This window comes from Cygnus olor, chromosome 9, assembly GCF_009769625.2.
Source record: "Cygnus olor isolate bCygOlo1 chromosome 9, bCygOlo1.pri.v2, whole genome shotgun sequence".
Lineage (NCBI taxonomy): Eukaryota > Metazoa > Chordata > Aves > Anseriformes > Anatidae > Cygnus > Cygnus olor.
In genome coordinates, this window is record NC_049177.1 from 26167245 (window position 1) to 26187417 (window position 20173).

General features: G+C 43.0%; 1 protein-coding gene across 3 annotated transcripts in view; it reads right to left on the reverse strand.

Annotated features, from left to right (window-relative positions):
- Window positions 1-544: 544 nt before the first annotated feature.
- Window positions 545-20173, reverse strand: part of LOC121074812 (arylacetamide deacetylase-like) — a 72148-nt gene continuing 52519 nt past the window's right edge. For 2 of the 3 annotated variants that reach the window (XM_040567365.1, XM_040567366.1), the window contains exons 3-6: window positions 8210-8432; window positions 7032-7101; window positions 3333-3504; window positions 545-2430 (exon numbers count right to left, since the gene is read on the reverse strand). In XM_040567365.1, the coding sequence (XP_040423299.1) occupies window positions 1822-2430; window positions 3333-3504; window positions 7032-7101; window positions 8210-8405 (1047 nt within the window). In that variant the 5' untranslated portion in view covers window positions 8406-8432 and the 3' untranslated portion in view covers window positions 545-1821. Of the gene's footprint in view, window positions 2431-3332; window positions 3505-7031; window positions 7102-8209; window positions 8433-14296; window positions 14728-20173 lie in introns of those variants that run through there. The other variant, XM_040567364.1, reaches the window with a different exon arrangement.

Consider the following 20173-nt stretch of genomic DNA (forward strand, 5'->3'; position numbering starts at 1 on the left):
CGTGAGCACTGCCCAAAGAAACTGAGCAGAGGCAAGGCTCCGCAGCCGCAGCTCCTCCGGCAGCTCCCAACAGGCCGCCCTGCGCCAGAGCCACACCACAAGGCTCGGGATGCGGGCAGCAGGCCTCGGGCACCCAGACCCTCGCTCGGAATCCCCCCGTGCAGCACAGGGCTCCAGGGGCCCAGCACAGCGGTGCCCATGGAAAAGGAAAACACAGCCAAAATGCAGCAACAGCACCGTAAGGTGGGGACGGATGCCTGAATCCACACCTTGGGCTTGGGCACATCCTCCTCTGACTCAAAGGAAGTAACTTCCCTCTCTAAATGATCTCTTAAGCCAGTCTTTTTTTGCTGCTTATATGGAAGAAAGAATAAAACAGTAAGAATAAACAGCAAGACTCAGAGAAAGGATCACCTAACTGAATAAAAGCCAGCTTGTTTAATCGTACTGACACTTGCAGTGCTGGAAATACCCTACCTTACTGTGTATACTAAAGAAGTTTGTTATTCTTTTCCAATAAAAGGAATACATGAGTGACAAGAAGTACATTGCAATCAGAAAAGTTTAATTTTTATATTCAACATAATAAAGATGAAAAAAATACAGCAATCTGACAATTCCATCTAAACAGGCTGCATACGCAGTTGGAAACAAACAAACAAACAACACAGTATTCTTGCAGATTCAATATCTTTTACACAAAAGATGAAACGGGATGCTAGAAGTATTTTTTGGTATCTTGCAATCAACCTAAAATCAATAGCTAATCAATATGTGCACTCATCATTCGCAACTTTTCGTACTTATGTTTAATACAGAACACATTTCTGTTGAGGATATTTGTTCAAGACAGAACTAAATTGTATTTCTTCAAGCCTACAATACTGCTAAGTTAATTTCATTTTTAAAAATTCATATGCAAAAGTTACTAAACAGCTTTAAGTATTATGTGTTCTAATTATCCGTGTTTAGTAAGTAGAACATAATTACACAGCAGTGTTACTTTAAGGCTAGGATCTTTGCAGTCTTTCTTTATCTGATGGGCATCCAGTGCTGTTCTGTTACACCATTTCCTTCTAGTACAGAGCTTAATGAAGGTAATTACTGAGTAAGACTGATGCACATTTTTAACATTTGCACTCTATCACAGCTATCCCCTTCAGTTTTCTAGCGCTTACCTTGAGCTGTGCTGCAGAGACAACAGCACAAACACCAGACACGTGCAGTGGACAGGGTTTCACAAGCAGTTGCCTTTTGTTTCATGAGATCTGGTCTCTGCACCTCTGCTTGCACCACCTGCCGACAGCAGCACAGGGTCCTCGCCAGCATGCCCCATGGATAAGGGGACAGGAAACAAGTGGCCTCTGATCACCTTTTGTGTGCAAACGTTTACACTGCACATTTGCACAAGCCTATTGCCACGACATTGCAATAGGAAGAAATGAGAAAACCAACCTCAAGTCCTACACTCCGCACCAGCCGAGCCTGCAGTGTAAGCAGTGGAGCTCAGCCAGGGGTTCCTCAAGCCCAGGCAGCTGTGCAGAGACAGGGTCAGGCACAACAACCCTTTTGGCCTTGGCCGGGAGAGAAATCCTAGGGCAGTCACTTCGTTTTAAGCTCAGAAGAAAACACTGAAAGAACACGTAGGATGAATCAAACTAATTTTCCTGCCGGAGATGATGAAAAATGCTGTAATGCAGACACTGCAGGGCAACAAAATGAATATGGCAATCACACCCCAAAACTCACATCGTCTCCATTTTCCTACACATCTCAATTTCACCCGTGATGAGCCAGGCATACTCAAACACCCTTCTCAAGTTACAGATTTTCATTTAACCACTCAGTGTATCTGTTTCTCAACCTGTTCCCTACAGGTAAACTAGTTGGACTTGATACAAACATCAGAGCCCCATGGAAAGCATCCTTAGCATGATCATGTGTGACTCGAACTCCTGCTGCCCTGAGGCGACTGACATACATAACTCCGTCGTCCCGTAAGACATCGTACTCGCATGTGAGGACGTAGGTAGGGGGCAGCCCATGTAACCTGGTGTCTTTGGCCAGCAGTGGGGCCGCTCTCGGATCCAGAAACCCGGGGTACTTTTTTGCAATCTTGGAGCTTCCAAAAACAGGACTGGTGTAAACGTAATCTTTTTTCATCTCTTCTGGTAGCAAATTACTCCAGTTTACAAACTGAAACAAATGGCCTGATTCAGCTGGGACATGCCTGTTAGAGGCCATTGCTTCCCTGAGAGATGAATCAGATGTAAAATATTCACTCCAGAACCTGACCATGAGTGATTTGGGTAAAATCAGGCCGTTTTCATTTTGTTGGTAAGATGGCAAATTCAGGTCAAGGGTTTGAAGAGCAGGATAAAGCAAAACTTGTGCTCTAAGTCTAGTTGTGACTTCAGAGTCCTCTAGCAGCTGTAAAAAGAATATAATAATAATTACACAAAGTCAGTTAAAAAGAGTTGATTCTGTCACTGACATAAGACCTTCAAAGTAGAGAATTAAGGCACACATTTTACAAGGTAAGAAAAATAAGATTGCCAGTTAAAACATGATAAATTAAACGAAATTCTAAATTCATAGGCAGCTCACCTAAAACAGAATGTTGTATTAAAAATTCTCAAACATTAAATATAATTTCATCTCATTTCTTATACTGAAGGACAGTGTTTAACATTATTTTTGAAGCATTGAGACTTTCTGAAGTATTGATACTTTCCTAAGTAGTAACACACTTTTTCTAAATTTTCTGTAAATATAGAAAATTCCTATTCCTATAGCTTAAAAGTTGCAGATTTCTAAAGCTCATTTAACCATTTCACACAGTTCATAAGCTCTCCAGGCAAGATTCATTACAATCTGAATAACTTCAAGAATAACAATATCATACTGACTTATATAAACTTGAATAAGACGTGCAAAAGGCACTGAAACTGCTTGTGATCAAATGACACTAACATTGTCTTTTTTCACCCCTGCTATTATTTAGCTCTATGAGTCAAGTTTCTCAAATTCCCTGTCCAAACAATAAACCTAAGCCAGTTAAAATTTACTTAAGGATGGTTTGATGCCATTAAATGAATAAAGTAACTTTGTCTAATTGGAAACTCAGAAACCTCATAGTTCTGCCTGTTGCATGGCAACCCATTTACACCAACCGTGAAAGATATCTGGGAGGTCCACTTGTTATAAGCAGAGCTGGTTGGTGTGTCTTTTTTTTTTTTGTTCGTTTGTTTTGTTTTGTTTTCTGCCTTTTCTAACTAGTCATGAAATTAAAAAAAAAAAAAAAGTTTTGAGCTAGAAAACAAGACATTTACCTTTTGTGCCACAGCTGCAGCTAAGTTGCCACCTGCACTGTCTCCTGCAACACAGACCCTGTTTGGGTCTACCCCATACTGGGAGAGCACACTGCTTTGGAGGAAGAACTTTGTCGCTGAATACACATCTTCAAATTGAACCGGAAAATGGTATTTAGGTGCCAACCTGTAACTGTTGAGACAAGCAGAAATGGGTTATTCAATAGCAGTCTTCCAATACCTTAGGGGAGACTACAAGAAAGATGGAGAGGGACTCTTTTATCAGGGAGTATTGTGTTAGGACAAGGGATAATGGTTTTAAACTAAAAGAGGGTAGATTTAGATTAGGTATTAGGAAGAAATTCTTTACTACAAGGGTGGTGAGGCACTGGAACACGTTGCCCAGAGAAGCTGTGGATGCCCCATTCATTGAGGGGCTCAAGGCCAGGCTGGATGGGGCTTGGAGAAGCGTGGTCTGGTGGGAGGTGTCCCTGCCCATGGCAGGGCTGGAATTAAATGATCTTTTAGGTCCCTTCCAACCCAAACCATTTTGCTTCTGTGAATACTGGAGATACTTGGGGAAAGCATTTTATGTTGTTATTGATTTCCATGAAATACCCACATGGATTTGTGGAGGGAGTTGTGTTTTCTCTCTAAAAATATCTAGGATATTTTTATCCTACAGTTTACTCCTAAAAATACTGCATCTAATAAAAATAACAACAATCTGCCTTTTTCTCCTTACGCTTCACTAAATATCTAAGCAGACCTCTAAGTCTAAAAACTCTTCTCCTTCTAACAAATATTCCCCAGGACCTCCCCACTCAGCAACAACATCCAATAACTTTCAGTATCATTCAATAACATCAACAATACTGGATTTGGACCTGCTTCAGGGTCTTACATAAAGATGTCTGCATCAAGCAGATTCCTCCCATACAGCCATCTCCATTCTTTTCCAACCCAAACAGCAAAAATACTCTACAGATTCTAATCATTTTATAGTCTCACTGTTGCAATCTCCTTTTATTGCAGCCCTGCTGTGCACCATCAAAAACACTTCTGTGATGATCAGTTTCCCAGAACATCACTTTGAGTATGTTGTACCTTTCTATGCATCTTTTCATTTTTTTATATTACTGTGTTTTGTGTTGTGAAGTCAACTCATCTTCAGCTAGTTCATAGTATCAGCCTTCATGAGCCAAGTATGTTTTGTTTTTTGGTTTGCTTTGTTTTTCCAGTTCTGATGGGGATCTCCCCATAAACACGCACAAAATGGATATCTTCCTGAAAAACCCTTCTAAAAAAACTCCTTTGCTTTTCTAAGGAATTGGCAAAAGTTAGGCAACTGGTATGTAGAGCTTTTCCATTTCTTCTTGACAAGTACTCTCTTATTATTTCATTTTAGCATTCCAACTCTGACCATTTCTTACTGCTCAAACCCTACACTGCATGGGGTGGAGAGTGCTGCTTTGTTCTCTGCGTGTATGCAGCCTGACATCTTCCTATAGGGCTGTGGCCCAGCACTGTAATAAAAAAATGTACATGTAAGTGGAATCATAGAGGTGTAACTTATTAAAACTCAGTAAATTCTGCTGGCCTGTGAAAAGTAAGCAACTCTAGTGTTTTCCTGCAGCTGTTTTTGCTCAGGAAAGCAATAAACGGGAAAAAAATCAGTAAAATTTACTCTAGTCACTCTAATGCAAAATGATACAGTTGGCCAAGGCCAACTGTATGAAGTTCAACAAAGCACTTGGGGCACAACAACCCGATGCAGTGCCACAGGCTGGGGGAAGAGTGGCTGGAAAGTGCCTGAAGAGTTACTGGAAATCTGCCCAGCAGAAGGGAATCTGGGGGTATTGGTCAACAGCTGGCTAAACATGAGCCAGCAGTGTCCTCAGGTGACCAAGAAGGCCAAGAGCATCCTGGCTTGTGTCAGAAATAGTGTGGTCAGTGGGACTAGGGAAGCAATTGTACCCCTGTACTCAGCTCTGGTGAGGCTGTACCTCGAGTGCTGTGTTCAGAGAAAGGCAATGAAGTTGGTGAAGGGTCTAGAGAACAGGTCTTACAAGGGAGGCTGAGGGAGCTGGGGTTGTTTATTTTGGAGAAAAGAAGGCTCAGGAGAGACCTTACCGTACTTTACAATTACCTGACAGGAGGTTGCAGAGTTGGGGATTGGGCTCTTCTCCCACGCACCAAGTGGTAAGATGAGAGGAAATGGCCTCAAGTTTAACCAGGGGAGGTTTAGGTTGGGTATTAGGAGAAATTTCTTTACTGAAAGGATTGTGCAGCATTGGAATAGGCTACCCAGGAAAAGTTCACCATCCCTGGAGGTCTTCAAGAAACGTGTGGATGTAGAACTCAGTAGCACGGTTTAGTGGTGGACTTGTCTGTACTAGGTTAAAGGTTGGACTAGATGATCTTAGAGGTCTTTTCCAACCTGAATGATTCTGTGGTTCTGTGATACATACCGGGAGCAAATCTGCTGAGTGGGAAGGGACCATTTTCCTGCACCACTTCACACCAGAATTTGAATTTCTGAACAACTTTCAGAATCTGAACAACAAAAGGAAAGCAAGCAGCACCGGAGAGGCTGGGACAACCTGCCTTATGATGCCTCCAAATCTTCTACTCAGCAGGGAAGTGCTTCTGTAAAGGAGTGGGGAATACAGTTTTCCTCCTGTGGTGCCCACAGCTGCCCATGCTGGTGCAGAGCAGAGCAGGGTCCTTGGTTGGGGACAGGCTGCTTGCCGTGACCTGCTCTGGGCACCATCACGCTCCTGCTTCCTGCCTCACTGCACTGAGGGGTGCCAGAAAGTAACTGCGGGCACCTTCCTCAGTCCACCAGACAGACTTGGGCTCAGTAAAGCAATGGCTGTTGTTCTCTCCACACCCCTTCTTTGAAACACGGTCCCACAGCCCTTCACTTTTTGTCCAAAAATGTTATCGATATATGCTGGGGTTTAGAGAAGGAATAATTCCTCAGCTGAATGATTTGTTTCCTATCAAAACTGGAGTTGGAGCATAGACCAGCTTTAACAAGTTAATGGAGTGCTTGTTAACCCTTTCTCTTAAATAGACAATGTAATTATGACAGCAACAACAGGATCTAGCAGGACAAGCATATTTACTAGTGCAGCAGGAAATCTGCAGCAACAAAAGCAATTCAAGAAAGCTATCTTGAATTACCTGCACTATTATTCTCTTTGCACACAGCTGTAATCAATAGAGATGTTGCTCAGGTGGTTTGCCCAGCAACACAAAAGCTATCCGATATCATTTATTTGAGAATGACCTAAAATTAAAATCCTATTTTAAAAGTTACTAGTGAATACCAAGCAGATGATTTTAGTATTACTGTTTATACAAAAGAGCAAGGAGATCAAACACTGCAGATGTTACTTCCTGCTGTTAATAAAAACAGAAAGAACAGCTAGCATCTGTCCTAGCTAGTGAATGCTTGCTATTTGTCTGTGCCTACAGCAATGGGAATTATCCGTCTATCCTGGAGACAGGATTTATTACCCACCCAACATCAAAAAGCAATATCCAAAATAACCACCAATCACAATTCACCACTTCAACCTTGACAGCTTTTGTTTACAAATACTTAAAACTAGAAGGAAAGCACATGATCAAAATAAAATACATTGCAAAATTAAATTGAAATAGATTAACTTATTCCAAACCCCCATTTAATCTAGAGGGAGAATCTCTTACTCGACTGATACGACCACAGCATCTAACTGGTTTGAAGTCCACCTTGACAGAAGGTCATAGGATTTCATGCCTGAAATGAAATGAGTCACTTAAAATATCTCTCAGCAGTGCATTTAAGAACAAATACATATACAGCTGCATGTTCCTCTTGGCAGAAACTTTCAGGTAACTCTGCAGCAGCATAATGTGACTGTGACATGTGGGTTTATCTCAAAGCACGAATTGGAGAAGAGATCCAGCCATCACTTGAATGCTATCCAATAGGATTAAGCATGGAAAAAAATATACTATACATTATTTAAATCTCCAAGCACTACACAACACAAGAAACAAGCAGCCCAACAACTTAAGTGAGCTATGGCTTGGTTGTTGGGAACTTCAGCCATATCTACTATAGCTCTGATGCCAGTTTGGGTGATGGCCAATGATGATAACTTGTCCATTTATGTACAGCACTGAACTACGGCAAAGAGGCAAAGCAGAGGATATGCTCTAGGGGAGAACGTGACTGGGCTTGAGATGGATCATGAAACATTCCCACGAAATAATATTAGCTAAAGCATAGCACACAATTAAAACATTTTAGAAAACCCTGTTGGAATTAATGTGGAAGAACACCGAACATGAGATGAATATTGACAGCACAATTGTAACTGAAGCACAAGAAACGTGCTTGCCCTCCTAGAAGCACATTCATGAGAATGAAAGATAAAGTAATAGATGACTTCTGATATGTCAAAACTCCCTAAAATAGATTTCAGGGGACAATAAATACCCCATGCCCTTCCTTGAGCAAGAGGTATGGGGAAGCTCCTGGAAATCAAGCTACTGGGAACCAAAGACCTTTAGTCACTGCATCCCCATTTGATTTCCATTTCTTTTTTTAACCTTACATGGAGAGGAGATTTGTTGTTGTTGTTTGTTTGTTTTTTCCCTGAAGATACTCAGTTTTGCTCTTTTCCCCAACTAATACGCCCTAACCATGCTAGTAGCTGCACGTAAAATACCATGACAGAAGTAGACCACTGAACCAGTGGTTCATACTCCTCCTCATGACAATGACCATCCTCTCCTAAGCTGCTGCATTTAAGCTGGTGAAATACCAGCCTCCAATCCTCTCTGTTGCAATTGGGCCATCAAGACCTTCCATCCAGAGCCTGAGTAACAACAGAGCTTACCCGCCTGCCCTACACACCATCCTCCACCATGAAAGTAGATCACTGCCCTCCTCAGTCCACCAGCTGGCTTCCTGGGCAGATACAGACGGACGGCCACGTTGCTGAACTCTGTGTCTGTCACGGTGACGTTCTCATCAGAGGTCGGTGCAACGTATTCAGCAACTGTGATCAGCGACAGAGCTTCCATGTAGTGCATCAGACCCAGCCGATCAGCAACCTCAGCCTAAAGCCCAAGAGAAGAGAAAACAGTATTTTAAACACAGTCTTAGTCATTCCAAGGTCACATTTCCGTAAAGCCACTTAACGTTGCACAAGTGTATAAAGTTGCTGCAGAAGTCCCTAAGCCAAACATTGCTGACTCAGAGGAGTTACTGTCTCAGACTGTCAATGCTGCCCAGTCCAAGCTGTTCAACTCCCTTCTCTCCTGCTATTTCCACGTGAAACTCAGTTCCAGGAGTGCCTGGAAGGCAGCCTGGGGGACATGGCTGCTTGTCATTGTTAAGACACCAGGTATGAAACGGGATGAGCTGACTAGAAGCCTTGATGGACAAGGACATGACAGAGGATCTGGAAGAAAGCAGAATCAACTGACCTCTCCCCAGACCCAATACGAGGGTCTGCTCAATGAGCAGCCTGTGTCAGTGCAGACCATGAATTCCCACAAAGTCTTTGACCAGAAGAGAAATTCCACCAGGCCAGCAGAGAAACCTGCACCAAGAGGGGAAATTAGGATGATGCTAACCAGTACCTGTTTGCCCAATAAATGCACTAGTCTTGAGAATATCCGTAAGATTAGTGCCTTTACAAAGGTTCTTTTTCCCAGGATTCTTGACCCTAGCTTGGCTGTACAGCAGGGCTGGAACCTTTGGCACCTCCAAGCTGGGAAAAGCAGGGGGGTCAAAGTGCCTGTGTGCAGCGGCTATGGGAAGGGCGGGGAAAGCTTTCCAAACAGACTTCACAGAAACTTCCTAACAGAAGAAAAATGATGTGATCCAGGGAGTTGGGAACTGCCAACCCTTAATACTGTTACAGCAGCTTCCTTTGAAAGTCACGTTCCAAAACATTTATTATGAAATTCTATGACTCTAGATTAGATCAAAATTATTTTAAAATGCTAAATAAAATTAAAACTAAACAAAAAAAAACGAAACCCTAACAAGGAAATCTGCAGGCAATCTGCAAGCTCCAAAAGCATATTTATCACCTTTGGCTTCTCTAATATCATGACAGTTGACATGGATTAAAACATTTCAGAATCCTCTTATTCACAGACTATTTTATAGCCTGAACTTAAAACATTTCTCAAGAATTGTGTTGGCTTTAATTGTACTCAATCCTTTGTATATGAGAGTGAATCTAAGCAAAAACATTCCTAATGGCATTTGCTAACAACTGTGCCAGAAATGCAGATCAGCTACTCATTCCAAAACCAGTCGCACACCAAAGGAGGTGCCACGTTTCCTCACAGCTGCCTTGGGAGAATTGCTACAAATACAGATGTGGCCAGAGTTAGAAGATACATAAATCTCATTTTATAAAAAAATTGTTTTTTTCATTAGATTAAATGGTGTTTTAAAGAAACTTACTTCTCACATTGCTTATAAGATATTTGAAATGTATCCTGGAAATACAAAAAAATGACAAAAGAATAATGTCACAATGAAAAAAAATAAAGGCTTCATTTTCTATACTGTGAAAGATGCTTAAATTTTTGTTTAAAGATCATATTAGGGAGAATTATATTATCTAATACATTAAGGAGGAGGTTTTTGTTGTTTTTTGTTGTTGTTGGGTTTTATTTAAGACAAACAAAGTGTTTTAAAGAATACAATTTTAAATTTGCTTGAAAGCCATTTGCTATCTGAATATCTGAAAGTGAACTAAGAACTCAGATTTCTCATTTCAAGCAAAATTAGAATTTTCAAACTAATTTACATTATTACCTTTTGGTTTAACATGCACTGCACTTGTACATATTCTAGTTAAACATCTGAAAAGTGAAAGGCTGACGTTCTGTGACAATAGGAGAACTCACCTAAGTTTCAGGTCAAAAATTATTTGTTTGAACAGGCATAAACAATCCCATAATTGCACTGATAACTTTGACTAGTTTTCTGTGAGGAAACAACAGCATTTGCAGTTTTGTGCTATAAGTTTACAATATTCAGAATGTTTTGCTTTCCTCATAAGATGTTCCCTATTTCAAAAACAAAGATTTAGTACTGTTTTCATACCATACAAGCCATAGTAATAAATTGGAATTGAATATGGTCTTATTTCCTGATTACGGTTGTTGTAAATGGTTATATACATACATAAAATCATAATTTTCTACATTTTATAAGCTCAATGAAGACAGATACATACACGTGCCAAAACTGCGCCTTTTTTATCTATAGAGATTACACAGTTTACATAAGTATGTCTTAGTTGTAGTATTTTCCCTTAGGATTAGCATCTTGTAAAATTAAATATATGGGTCAAAGTGAATTCTGTCGTAATTCCTCTGAGCTTGTGAAAGACTCCCACACGATGGTAGAAATTCCCTCAGAAATGAAAGACAAAAGGAAATCATGCTTTCATCTGAAAATTCTCATTGTCACAGATCCGAGGTTAATGCATGTTGCAGGGTAAGAGGAAAACCAACCACTTTAGTGTTTTTTTTCCTGTTCCTTATGCCTTAGAAAGCATTTTTCACAGTTGCTTTCTACCACAGGTAGCAAGTTCATTTTCGTTGTTCGTGTTGAGGTCCTTACATGACAGCAAAGAAAAAGACCACACATGAAAAACTTATTTATAGACAGGTTGTGCTTTGGCAGGCAGAGAGCCTAACATTACTTTTAAAGTCTTACTCATCTGAACTGGTAATAATTCAGGTGGAGGCACCCCTCCAGGTGAAGCATTCTGACAGCTGAGTATGAAGCCAGGCAATTTTTGTGAGATGGGCTGTACGGAACTCAAATAAGGATTTCACTGCTTCTGAGCAGCAAGACAAATAATGGAGAAAGCCTTGTGGGATTTTGCAGTGCTGCAGCTAGGGAAACATTTAGCTATGACGAAAGATGTCTTGCAATTTATACAGTGCATACATTTTATATTATGTGCATACAGTACTGCCTGAAAACGTGAAGAATTTTGTTACCACCACAGAAAACAGCCAGTTTATTCTCAAAGGCTATTCCCCACCTAGATAGCAAGCAGGCTTGATTTGTTATAACATAAACATGCAAACTGAGACATTCCCAGCCTCTCTTCTGTAATAGGATTTGTACAAGTGGAATCTCCCACGTGCCACAGGCTGGTTGTACCAGTGAAACCACACCTGCCTGAAATCCTCCACATGTCAACCAGCTGCAAAATCTAATCATGAGCCTCTGACTTGCCTTTGGGGAACTCCAGTACCCACTGCAATGCTGATTTTGAAATCACAGATTTCAAAAGAGGCCTGGAACCAGCACAGGCTTTATGCACATCAGCTATTCATCCACAGAACGGTGCTGATGTAGAGAGCGAACACCTTCCAGAGAGTGAAGACCCCACATGATGGAACCCTCTGACAGCACTGGGAGTCTGGGTCAGGAAGCCCAAAATCAGAGACAAGCTTGCACACTTTGGCTCAGAATCTAGACAGCTCTCAGGTACCTTTTAAAGCAAGGAGGAGGACTGAGATCTGCTATTTGACAGCTTTTGTTGTATATCACCTTGGGAGTTTCAACAGGAGACCCTCCAGGGAAGGAGTTTTCGATGGTGGCAGCCCTTCCTCAAACCAAACTGAGGGATTTAGACTAAAATAGGTGGTCTCTTCAAATCCAGAGCTACAATTAAGTGATTATAAATTGTTGCCCTGTAATCGGATGACCATTCAGAATGTATTTAGGAGGCTTTACAGACATCTTAAAAACTCCAAGGAAGCTATCTTTGTCAAAGCCCCACAGGATTATGGTTCTGCTTGAGATCTGAGCACGGTTATAAAACATGCTTGCTCCACACTACTGCTACTGATAGCAGACTTAGGTTTAACGGGCAGCTAATGCAACAGCGACGAAAGACACCAATTCCATTTTAAAGTGAAAACACAAAACGCTCCAACACTGAGAGAGCCTGCATCTCCTTCCTGAGCACTTAGCCCTGCTGTGCTGAAGGCTACAGGTTTGACCAAATGACCAGGCACAAAGCTTTGCTACAGAAATGAACTGTCTATAGACTTTTTTTTTTTTTTTTTTTTACAGGCTACTTCCAAAAGAAGATTTAGAAGGGGAAGAAGCAAGCCAGCATACCAAAAGCTGGCAGAGGTAATGCTCAGTTCCATGAACGTGCTGTTGTACGAGCATGGGCTGCTTGCCAGGAGGGCCTTTACATGCTTAGCAGCTGCCCCTCTTCCCTCAGCGAGGTGCACGGCTGTTCCGCACACGCCACTGTTCTCCCCACAGCCGAGCCTGGGGACGGGGGGAAGCCCACCCTGCTTGGCACATCCCAGCCACCACAGCCACAGCGCTTGGCCCAGGTGCTCTGCAGGGGCCCGTGAACCATTTCCAGTGAGCACGCTGTTTGTGTGTGTGCACAGCCATGCATCAGCCTTTGAAGATGCATTAAGGATACCCACCACTGGCACATTTCATTAGTGACATAATTAACAGATGAATGCTGCTTCTGACAAAAATGAATAGATGAATAGCAGATTGTCCCTATATCAAAAGTCTTACAGAAACCAACAGCTTTGTATTTGAAAATGATGTTATATGATTTTGTACTCTTTCACAACAGAAAACAGCTTTCAAGCATTTTCCCAACACGTGATTAATCCCACCCTTAGGAATCAATTAAGAATTCTTGTACTACCAGTGGGAAGCAGAGAAGAAATGCAGAAATGAAAGAGTTGGTGACAGAACATGACTGAAAACCACTGCCCAGCTTGACTCATCATCATGCACTTTTAAGCACAGCCCGAGAGTTTGGGTCCACAGCAAGCAAGCATTTCAGGAGCACCTGTCAAGCAAAACTAGAAACCTCTCCCATGGCTCCTTAAAGCCTCCTTTCAACAGATTTTTATGCTGGAGAAAAAAGCAGCCTCCAAATGTTTGCAGCCATCCAGAAAGATGTCTGCAACACTGCGTACCCCTGCTCCACCCTAACCTTCATCTTTGACCTTGTTTTTAGTGTGGTCACACTGCTGCAGCCATGGCTGCACGTTAGGTGCAGGCTGGATTCAAAACAGCTCCGAGTGCAATGTACTTCAGAGGTGGGAACTACAGAACTTACTTATGCTTCATGTAGAGGTTTGCAAATTATTTAAATACGTATGAAATAGCTGCACAACATGACTGAAATGAAGCAGGAGCCAAGGATGTAATATGTAAAAATAGCATGGAACAACATAAGGACCACACTGTCAGTAAATATTACCATGTAACTGCAGACAGGGTATAATACCACTTCCTTTCCAGACTGCAGCATATGGTTCTGTGCTGCTTAGCCAGAAACCTTTTTTTTTTTTTTTTTAAAGCCAAATTATGGTTAGTTCACATCAGTTTAAAAAAAAAAAAAGTGTAATTTCTTCATGCTCTAACTTTAACACCCCTCTAATAGCTTTGTTTATTTTTAGGCTCATGCTATCAGTAGATTTCTAAGAAACCACAAAGGTAACAGCATTTAAGAAGTACTCTAGCTTTCCGTCTGCTGACATCCAACAAAACACTTCTGAGGGAGCTCGATATACAGGTTCTGTGACACGCAAAGTTCAAGGGGCAGTGCTTCAGCTGCAAAGGACCATACCACAAAATACACTTGTTTGCATTTATCTATCCATATTCATATTATATATCACACCTCTAGTTAATCTCATTGTCCTTTTTTTCCAAGACTGTGCCGTTAACCTTTTCTAACAGTCTCTTTATAGTCAGCTACACAAAGTTCAATGCTCAATTTCAGATACTACTGTCCTATATACTAACTTATATATGTATTACACATGTATTGCCATATATCTATTACCCACAGAGCCACTGATAACATCCTCTGCTCTGTACCTGTCTCTCCCCAAGCCAGCGTGCTCTCCTGATCCCGCACCAAAGAGAGGACTGAACTCACCACATGCCCGACGGTCCGAAACATAGTGGTTACGAGCATCACCTTCCAGCCCTCCTCAATGTTCTCCGGAATGGGTGTATAGATGTAGTATGCAACAAGGGCAGAGGCGAGGCAGAAGCACAGCAGTTTAGCTCCCATGTTCTACGTGAACTTTTCTTCAGGACTGATCAGATTAAGTGCTCTCACTGACTCTTAACAGCTACAAGCCAGCACACACAGATAGGGCAAAGTTAATCCCATGTTATGTTTGGATCCCACCCAGGAGGTGATTTCTCATCTGATCACTCTGCACAGAGGTTATTCTGCCGTGCTGGGAGAAAACACATTTCTTCAGCAAGGCATTCAAGCACTCAAAGCACATAGAGTCAGCACTTTAACTCCAGATTAAACATTAAGGCTTATATACTGCAGTCACCCTCTTTTTGGCGTTTGGAACAGTAACCAGCAGGAAGGCTTCAGAGGAAAAAAGGCAGCTGGGGGAAAAAAAAAAAAAAAAAAAAGGAACTGGGTGGGTCTTGTGAACCAAGGGCTGCTGCAAAGTGACACTCAAAGACAAAGAGATGTATTGAATATCCAGGAGCTATTAGCTTTGTCATCATAATGTAGTTGTTCAAACACATCCCGGTTTACAGAGATACCAAACAGCATCAGACAAAAACCACATATATCCACATTCATTTCTCAAACAAACACACACTGCATTGGCAGGAGTGCACCCTTTATTGCGGACTAATACATCAATCAGTTGTGTAATAACAGGTGTGGCAAAAAAAAAAACCACTAGATATGCTTCTAGCTAATATTTGAAAGACTAGATTTAATTGCTGCTGTTCTCAGGACGAAGAGATTTCTATCCATGTCCCACAGGTAACCACCTCTGCACAGACTGAATTGAGAAATAGATAAAATAGGTAATAATTCCATTAAGGAAACGTTACAAGCTCTCACACACAAGGAGTGGGTAAGAGTCCTGCTTTAAAGATAAAAAATTTAGGCTCCTCCCACATTATCCTTCTGAGCTCCTCTGAGTGTGCAGAGCAGCTTTTTAGTTAAATAACCCAACAGATGTGAACAGAAAATGTCTTCCCTTTGCATTGAGCTGATTTTTCCTCCTCTCTCCCCCAAGCACAACTGAAGAGGAAAGAAATGGTATTAGCTTCTTCCTGGAGAGTTAGGACAAACCCTACTTTCCTCTTTTTACCAGCTCAGATCACCCATTTCTCAGGGACTCTCTTCTGAGGCTCAGAAGAAAAACGCAGGTGGAGGAGCTGTATTTCAGGCAGCAGAGGAAGAAGGCACGCACTGACAGGGAAAAGGCAGGGAGGAAAAAGCCCTGTCCCACTCCAGGAGAGACACGAGCTTTCAGGACAGATTTCTTGGTGTGATCAGCTCTCACTGTTTCCGAACTGTCGAATAGCTTGGGGAAAGACGTGGCCAGACCTCAGACTACCACAGAGCTGTTCTTAGCATTTTGTCACACTTCCAGAATATTTCACCCCTTCTGCCATACAGCTTTCTACAGCTCAAATATGGGTGTAAACTTTGAGCACATAGGTTCTGTGTGCTGTCCTTACCCTGAATTCACCTTTGGCTTAGGCATGTACTCAGTGCTTAGCTTCTGGATACTGCAATCTCCTCATCCCGCACAGCCAGCCTTCTTGTCCTCCAGTGAACTGTTGCAGCAATCTACCCTAATATACAGCAGTGAGGGTAATAATGAATGGAATTCACCATCTACCCAGGGCAATTCTGAAGCATCGACTTCAGCACCGAATTACCTACATCACGCCAACTTTATCAGAGCCCTCCTAGGAGAGGAGACCAGCTGAGACAGTACAAGACCCCTCTCAGGTGTGGGGTCAGGGTGCCAAACATGAACACATGAATGCTACTGGTGTTACCTCAGCAGGTGCAGGGCAGAGAGCTGAAAAGAGGCAGCAAGAGCAATCTTGGGAAGTACTTGGGGAGACACTTTGAATGTGAAACTCATTTCGAGTCTGACCAGATACAAATACAATACCATTTTTATACAGTGTCAGTTTTGGGGAGGTTACTTCTGGTGCATGTAGACGAGCATAAAGCACACAAAGATCTGAGCTACCTGTTATATCTATACCACAGAGTAATAAATGCATTTAAGTACAGACCAATTCTGTGCAGCAACTGCCTTTTGTGTCAGACCCGAACGTCTAGCTTCCACAACTTCTCAGAACCCTTCACTGCTGCCCACCAACTGCCAGTTTTCTGTTGCATCAGTCTTCCACCACTCACCATTTGCTAAAGCAAAAACTAGTTTTGCTGCCCTCCCTGAATATAACGTACCAACAAAGGAATAATTCAGTGTGCTCCCCTTCATATCTTCTGTATTTTCACAGATGCTAGCTACTACTGTTTCAGAAAATAAGAAAAGAAAGAAAAATAATAATAATGCAAACAGACTAGAAGACAAGGCTAAAACTGCAGTGGAAACAGAAGCAGACCACAGCCCTTCCTGGAGCTAGCATCCTCTGCAACAGAAGCCGTGCCCTCCAAGACTGTCTGATAGGACACATTGCACAGCCATGGAAAGATTTGCATGAGCTAGTTCACACACTGACCTGCTACCTCAACAAATCAGTCCTGCTAAAAACAGTATTGCTATATCAGACTGAATTTTCAAGCTGTGGTTTGGAAACAAGAAATTAATGAGCATGTGTAAGTTGTAAGCCCATATAAGTAATACCTCTTCACCTCTCTTGCACTCGTATTGCATTCTATGTATGTACTCTCACTGCATTACTGTGAAAAAATCATCCAGATCAATGAAGTTCTGTTCCAAAGCACAGCCTGGTATCTATTTGTTTTAGGAAAACACACCACGAGACAGACCTCTCCAAAGCAGAAAAGTATTTGCAAGGCAGTCCAGCAAAGAAATATTGTGTAACCTAAATGAGAAATAACTGAGTATAACCTGGTTGCGACTTCAGCTTTAATGATTATATAGTCCAAAGTACAAGACCTAAACAAATTGATCAAAGACTGTAGTATAATCCTCTCATGCACATTTAAGGCCTGCTGTTGTCAGTACAATATATTTCTAAAGAAAAAGAGCGAGTAAGTTTGAGAAAGTTATTAGCATTTTATTGCTAAATAGTTCTTTTTCCTTGTTTGTTAATGTAGATTCAGTAGATGTTTTGGGGCACTCGGGCTCAGGGGTTAGGATACAAAAGTGCAGGAGTACAAAAGCTCCTTACATTCAAGGTCAACATTCTGGAAAGATAAAACATGACCTCATTTGTGGGTCTGTTTGTTTTGTTTTTTGTTAGCGAAATGCAAGGGTGGCATAAGCTTATCATCTTTATGTATCAATCATTACATTTATTCCATGCCTACAATTTTAATTCTCTGCTTCTTTTGAAATAACAAATATTCTTGAAGTTTTAAACTTTCAGCATCTTTCTTCTCACAACTCTACTGCAATTTGTAGGTCCCTAATACACACCAGTTTGGACCCATGCCACCTCACTTCCCCATTGCTGCCTTCATTTTTTCCACCAGTTTGTTTGCAAGGTGGTATTTTGCATATCATTTGCATGAACTATACACAAATGTAGTAGACTGATTGTCTGAATTGCTGTCGTACCCAAAGTTGGGCTGAGACACATTCAGCAGATGACGACTCTTGGGTCGCGTGGGATGGTCACCTGCAGCTGCCCTGGCTCCGACCAGCCCCACCCGGGACCCCCACCACGGACACCCAGTGCTTGCCCAGGCTGTGCCATGGGGGTCCCTGTACAGGCTGGTTTGCTTTGAGCACGGATTTCCGTGGAGCAGCAAAGGGCTGCGGAGCACCCTTGAGAGGAAGCTGTGAAGGAATTTCATGGAAGCTTTGCCAGCCCCCATCTGAAAGCAGATCTTGAACAACAGGGGCAGGTCGATGAGCTGACAGCACGTGGATTAGCACCTGCGGGAGAGCAGGAGGGCAGTGAATGCCCTCAAGCTGACCCGGGACAGCCCCGGAGCAAGCCCAGGCTGCGGGACAGGCGCTATCGGGCTCGCTGGGCGCGTTGCCCACCGGCGCTGGCTGCACCAGGGGTGCTCCTCGTGGCCAGGGCTGCAGGGGCCCTGCTGTTAAAGATAGGCCGCTAGCTTGATCCCATGAGGACTGCGGGGTTCCCATACATCCGTGCTATGGGTCACGTCTTCACTGGGGTGTGGGCTAACGGCTGACGAGAACAGCAGCAGGCGCCGCCAAAGCCACCGAGACACCTATGGCTGTCTGTCCCCCTTCTCTCCCTCCTGGGTCCCTCCCGGGGCCACCAGTGACCCCCTGCAGACCCCTGTCCCCACATCCCCCCCAGCGGCACTGGGGTGAGAGAAAAGGCAGCAGTGCCCTGGTTAGTTATGCCCCGGCCCCAAATTAATTTTCTGTTCTAATGCCAGATTTTAATAAATAAACGAAAAAGCCACCGGGAGGCAGCATAACATTATAAATTTTTTCTTTCCACTAAAACTAGCATATTCAAGAGCACTCAAGCACTGGTAAGAAGTACTGGTTCTGTAAATGCTTCTCTCAGTGCAGTGAGGATCATCTGTGACCATCCTCCAGGGGCAGAGAATGAAGAGAAATGAGAAAAAGGCACACTGGGGCCAATAAAGATTGCCCATGGTGCCCCTGGTGAGACAAGTTGCAAACTTGTAGTAAAAAGCACAAATTTCCTCTGCTGTCTTTTACTATCTGACTGACATCGACTGAGCGATTATAATTGTAATTAGAACAGTGCAAGGCTGGAGGTACCCATGGAAGGCGGCAGCCACACATCTGCTGTAACTAGGTCTTCATCCAGTACACAAACAGGCACCAACAGCTAGTCAGGAAACAGCTGAAAAATGCTGGATATTATAGCAAACAACATCAAATCCACACCAAACCCAGATACACAGTTATTAACGTTAAGAATTCAAGCAGTGTATATTTTGTGATTTATCAAGCCATGCTCCCCTCAGTGCTGAGCTGCTGCATACTACTCGGCAATGACATGCACTGTTTCAGCTGCAAACTGTCCTGAAACTCTGGTGTTGCGTTTATCAGGGTTCCAATGCTTGCATTTCGTACCAACACATTCAACAGCTTCACAGTACCATATTACTTCTCACTGCACAATCAAATCACCCTTTAATCTTGCCCCAGTAAATAAGGCAGCTGAGACCTGTGTCCTTCTCTTTAGGGGATTAAGAAGTATTAGAAACAAAGATGAAATAGGATTTCACTGCCCAAAGGTGAGAACAAATCCTTGGCATGCCAGAACACAGTGTGTGTTTGAGGAGAGAGGCAAGGCCTTGAGCAGGGGCACCAGCACCACTCAGGACCACACGTCCGAAGACCAGCAAAACCCACAGGGACACCAGTGGGGGAAGGCAGGAGGAGACCTGCTCCCAGCCAGGCAGGACACACACAGCATCACCCAGTGCAGCCGTTTTTCCTCGTCCGCCCCCCTGGCTCTCCTGGGAGCAGCTAGAGATGTGCCCCCCGCCAACCCCACCTTTTGGGACGCGATATAGCCAGCTTTCCCATGGCCAGGGCATGGGTAAATCAGGCAGCCAGGAGGTGGATCTGTGCCTTGAGCAGCTGCTGAATTTGCCTGTACCTGGGGCAGCTCAGAAGGGCACACCAGTGGGGAGCACGCAGGGCACAGGGGGAAAGCCCAGCGTGCCGGAGAGCCCTGGGGGGCAGCAGCCCCCCCACCGCTGGTGCCCCTCTTCTTCGGCTTCAGGCCTTTCAGGCCAGAACTGCCCCAGCCAGCAACGGCTGGATGGACTTCTTGTTGCGTTTTGGTTTGTGGCTTTTCCTTTTTTTTTTTTTTTTTGGACAGAAATATATAAATAGTGAATCTGACA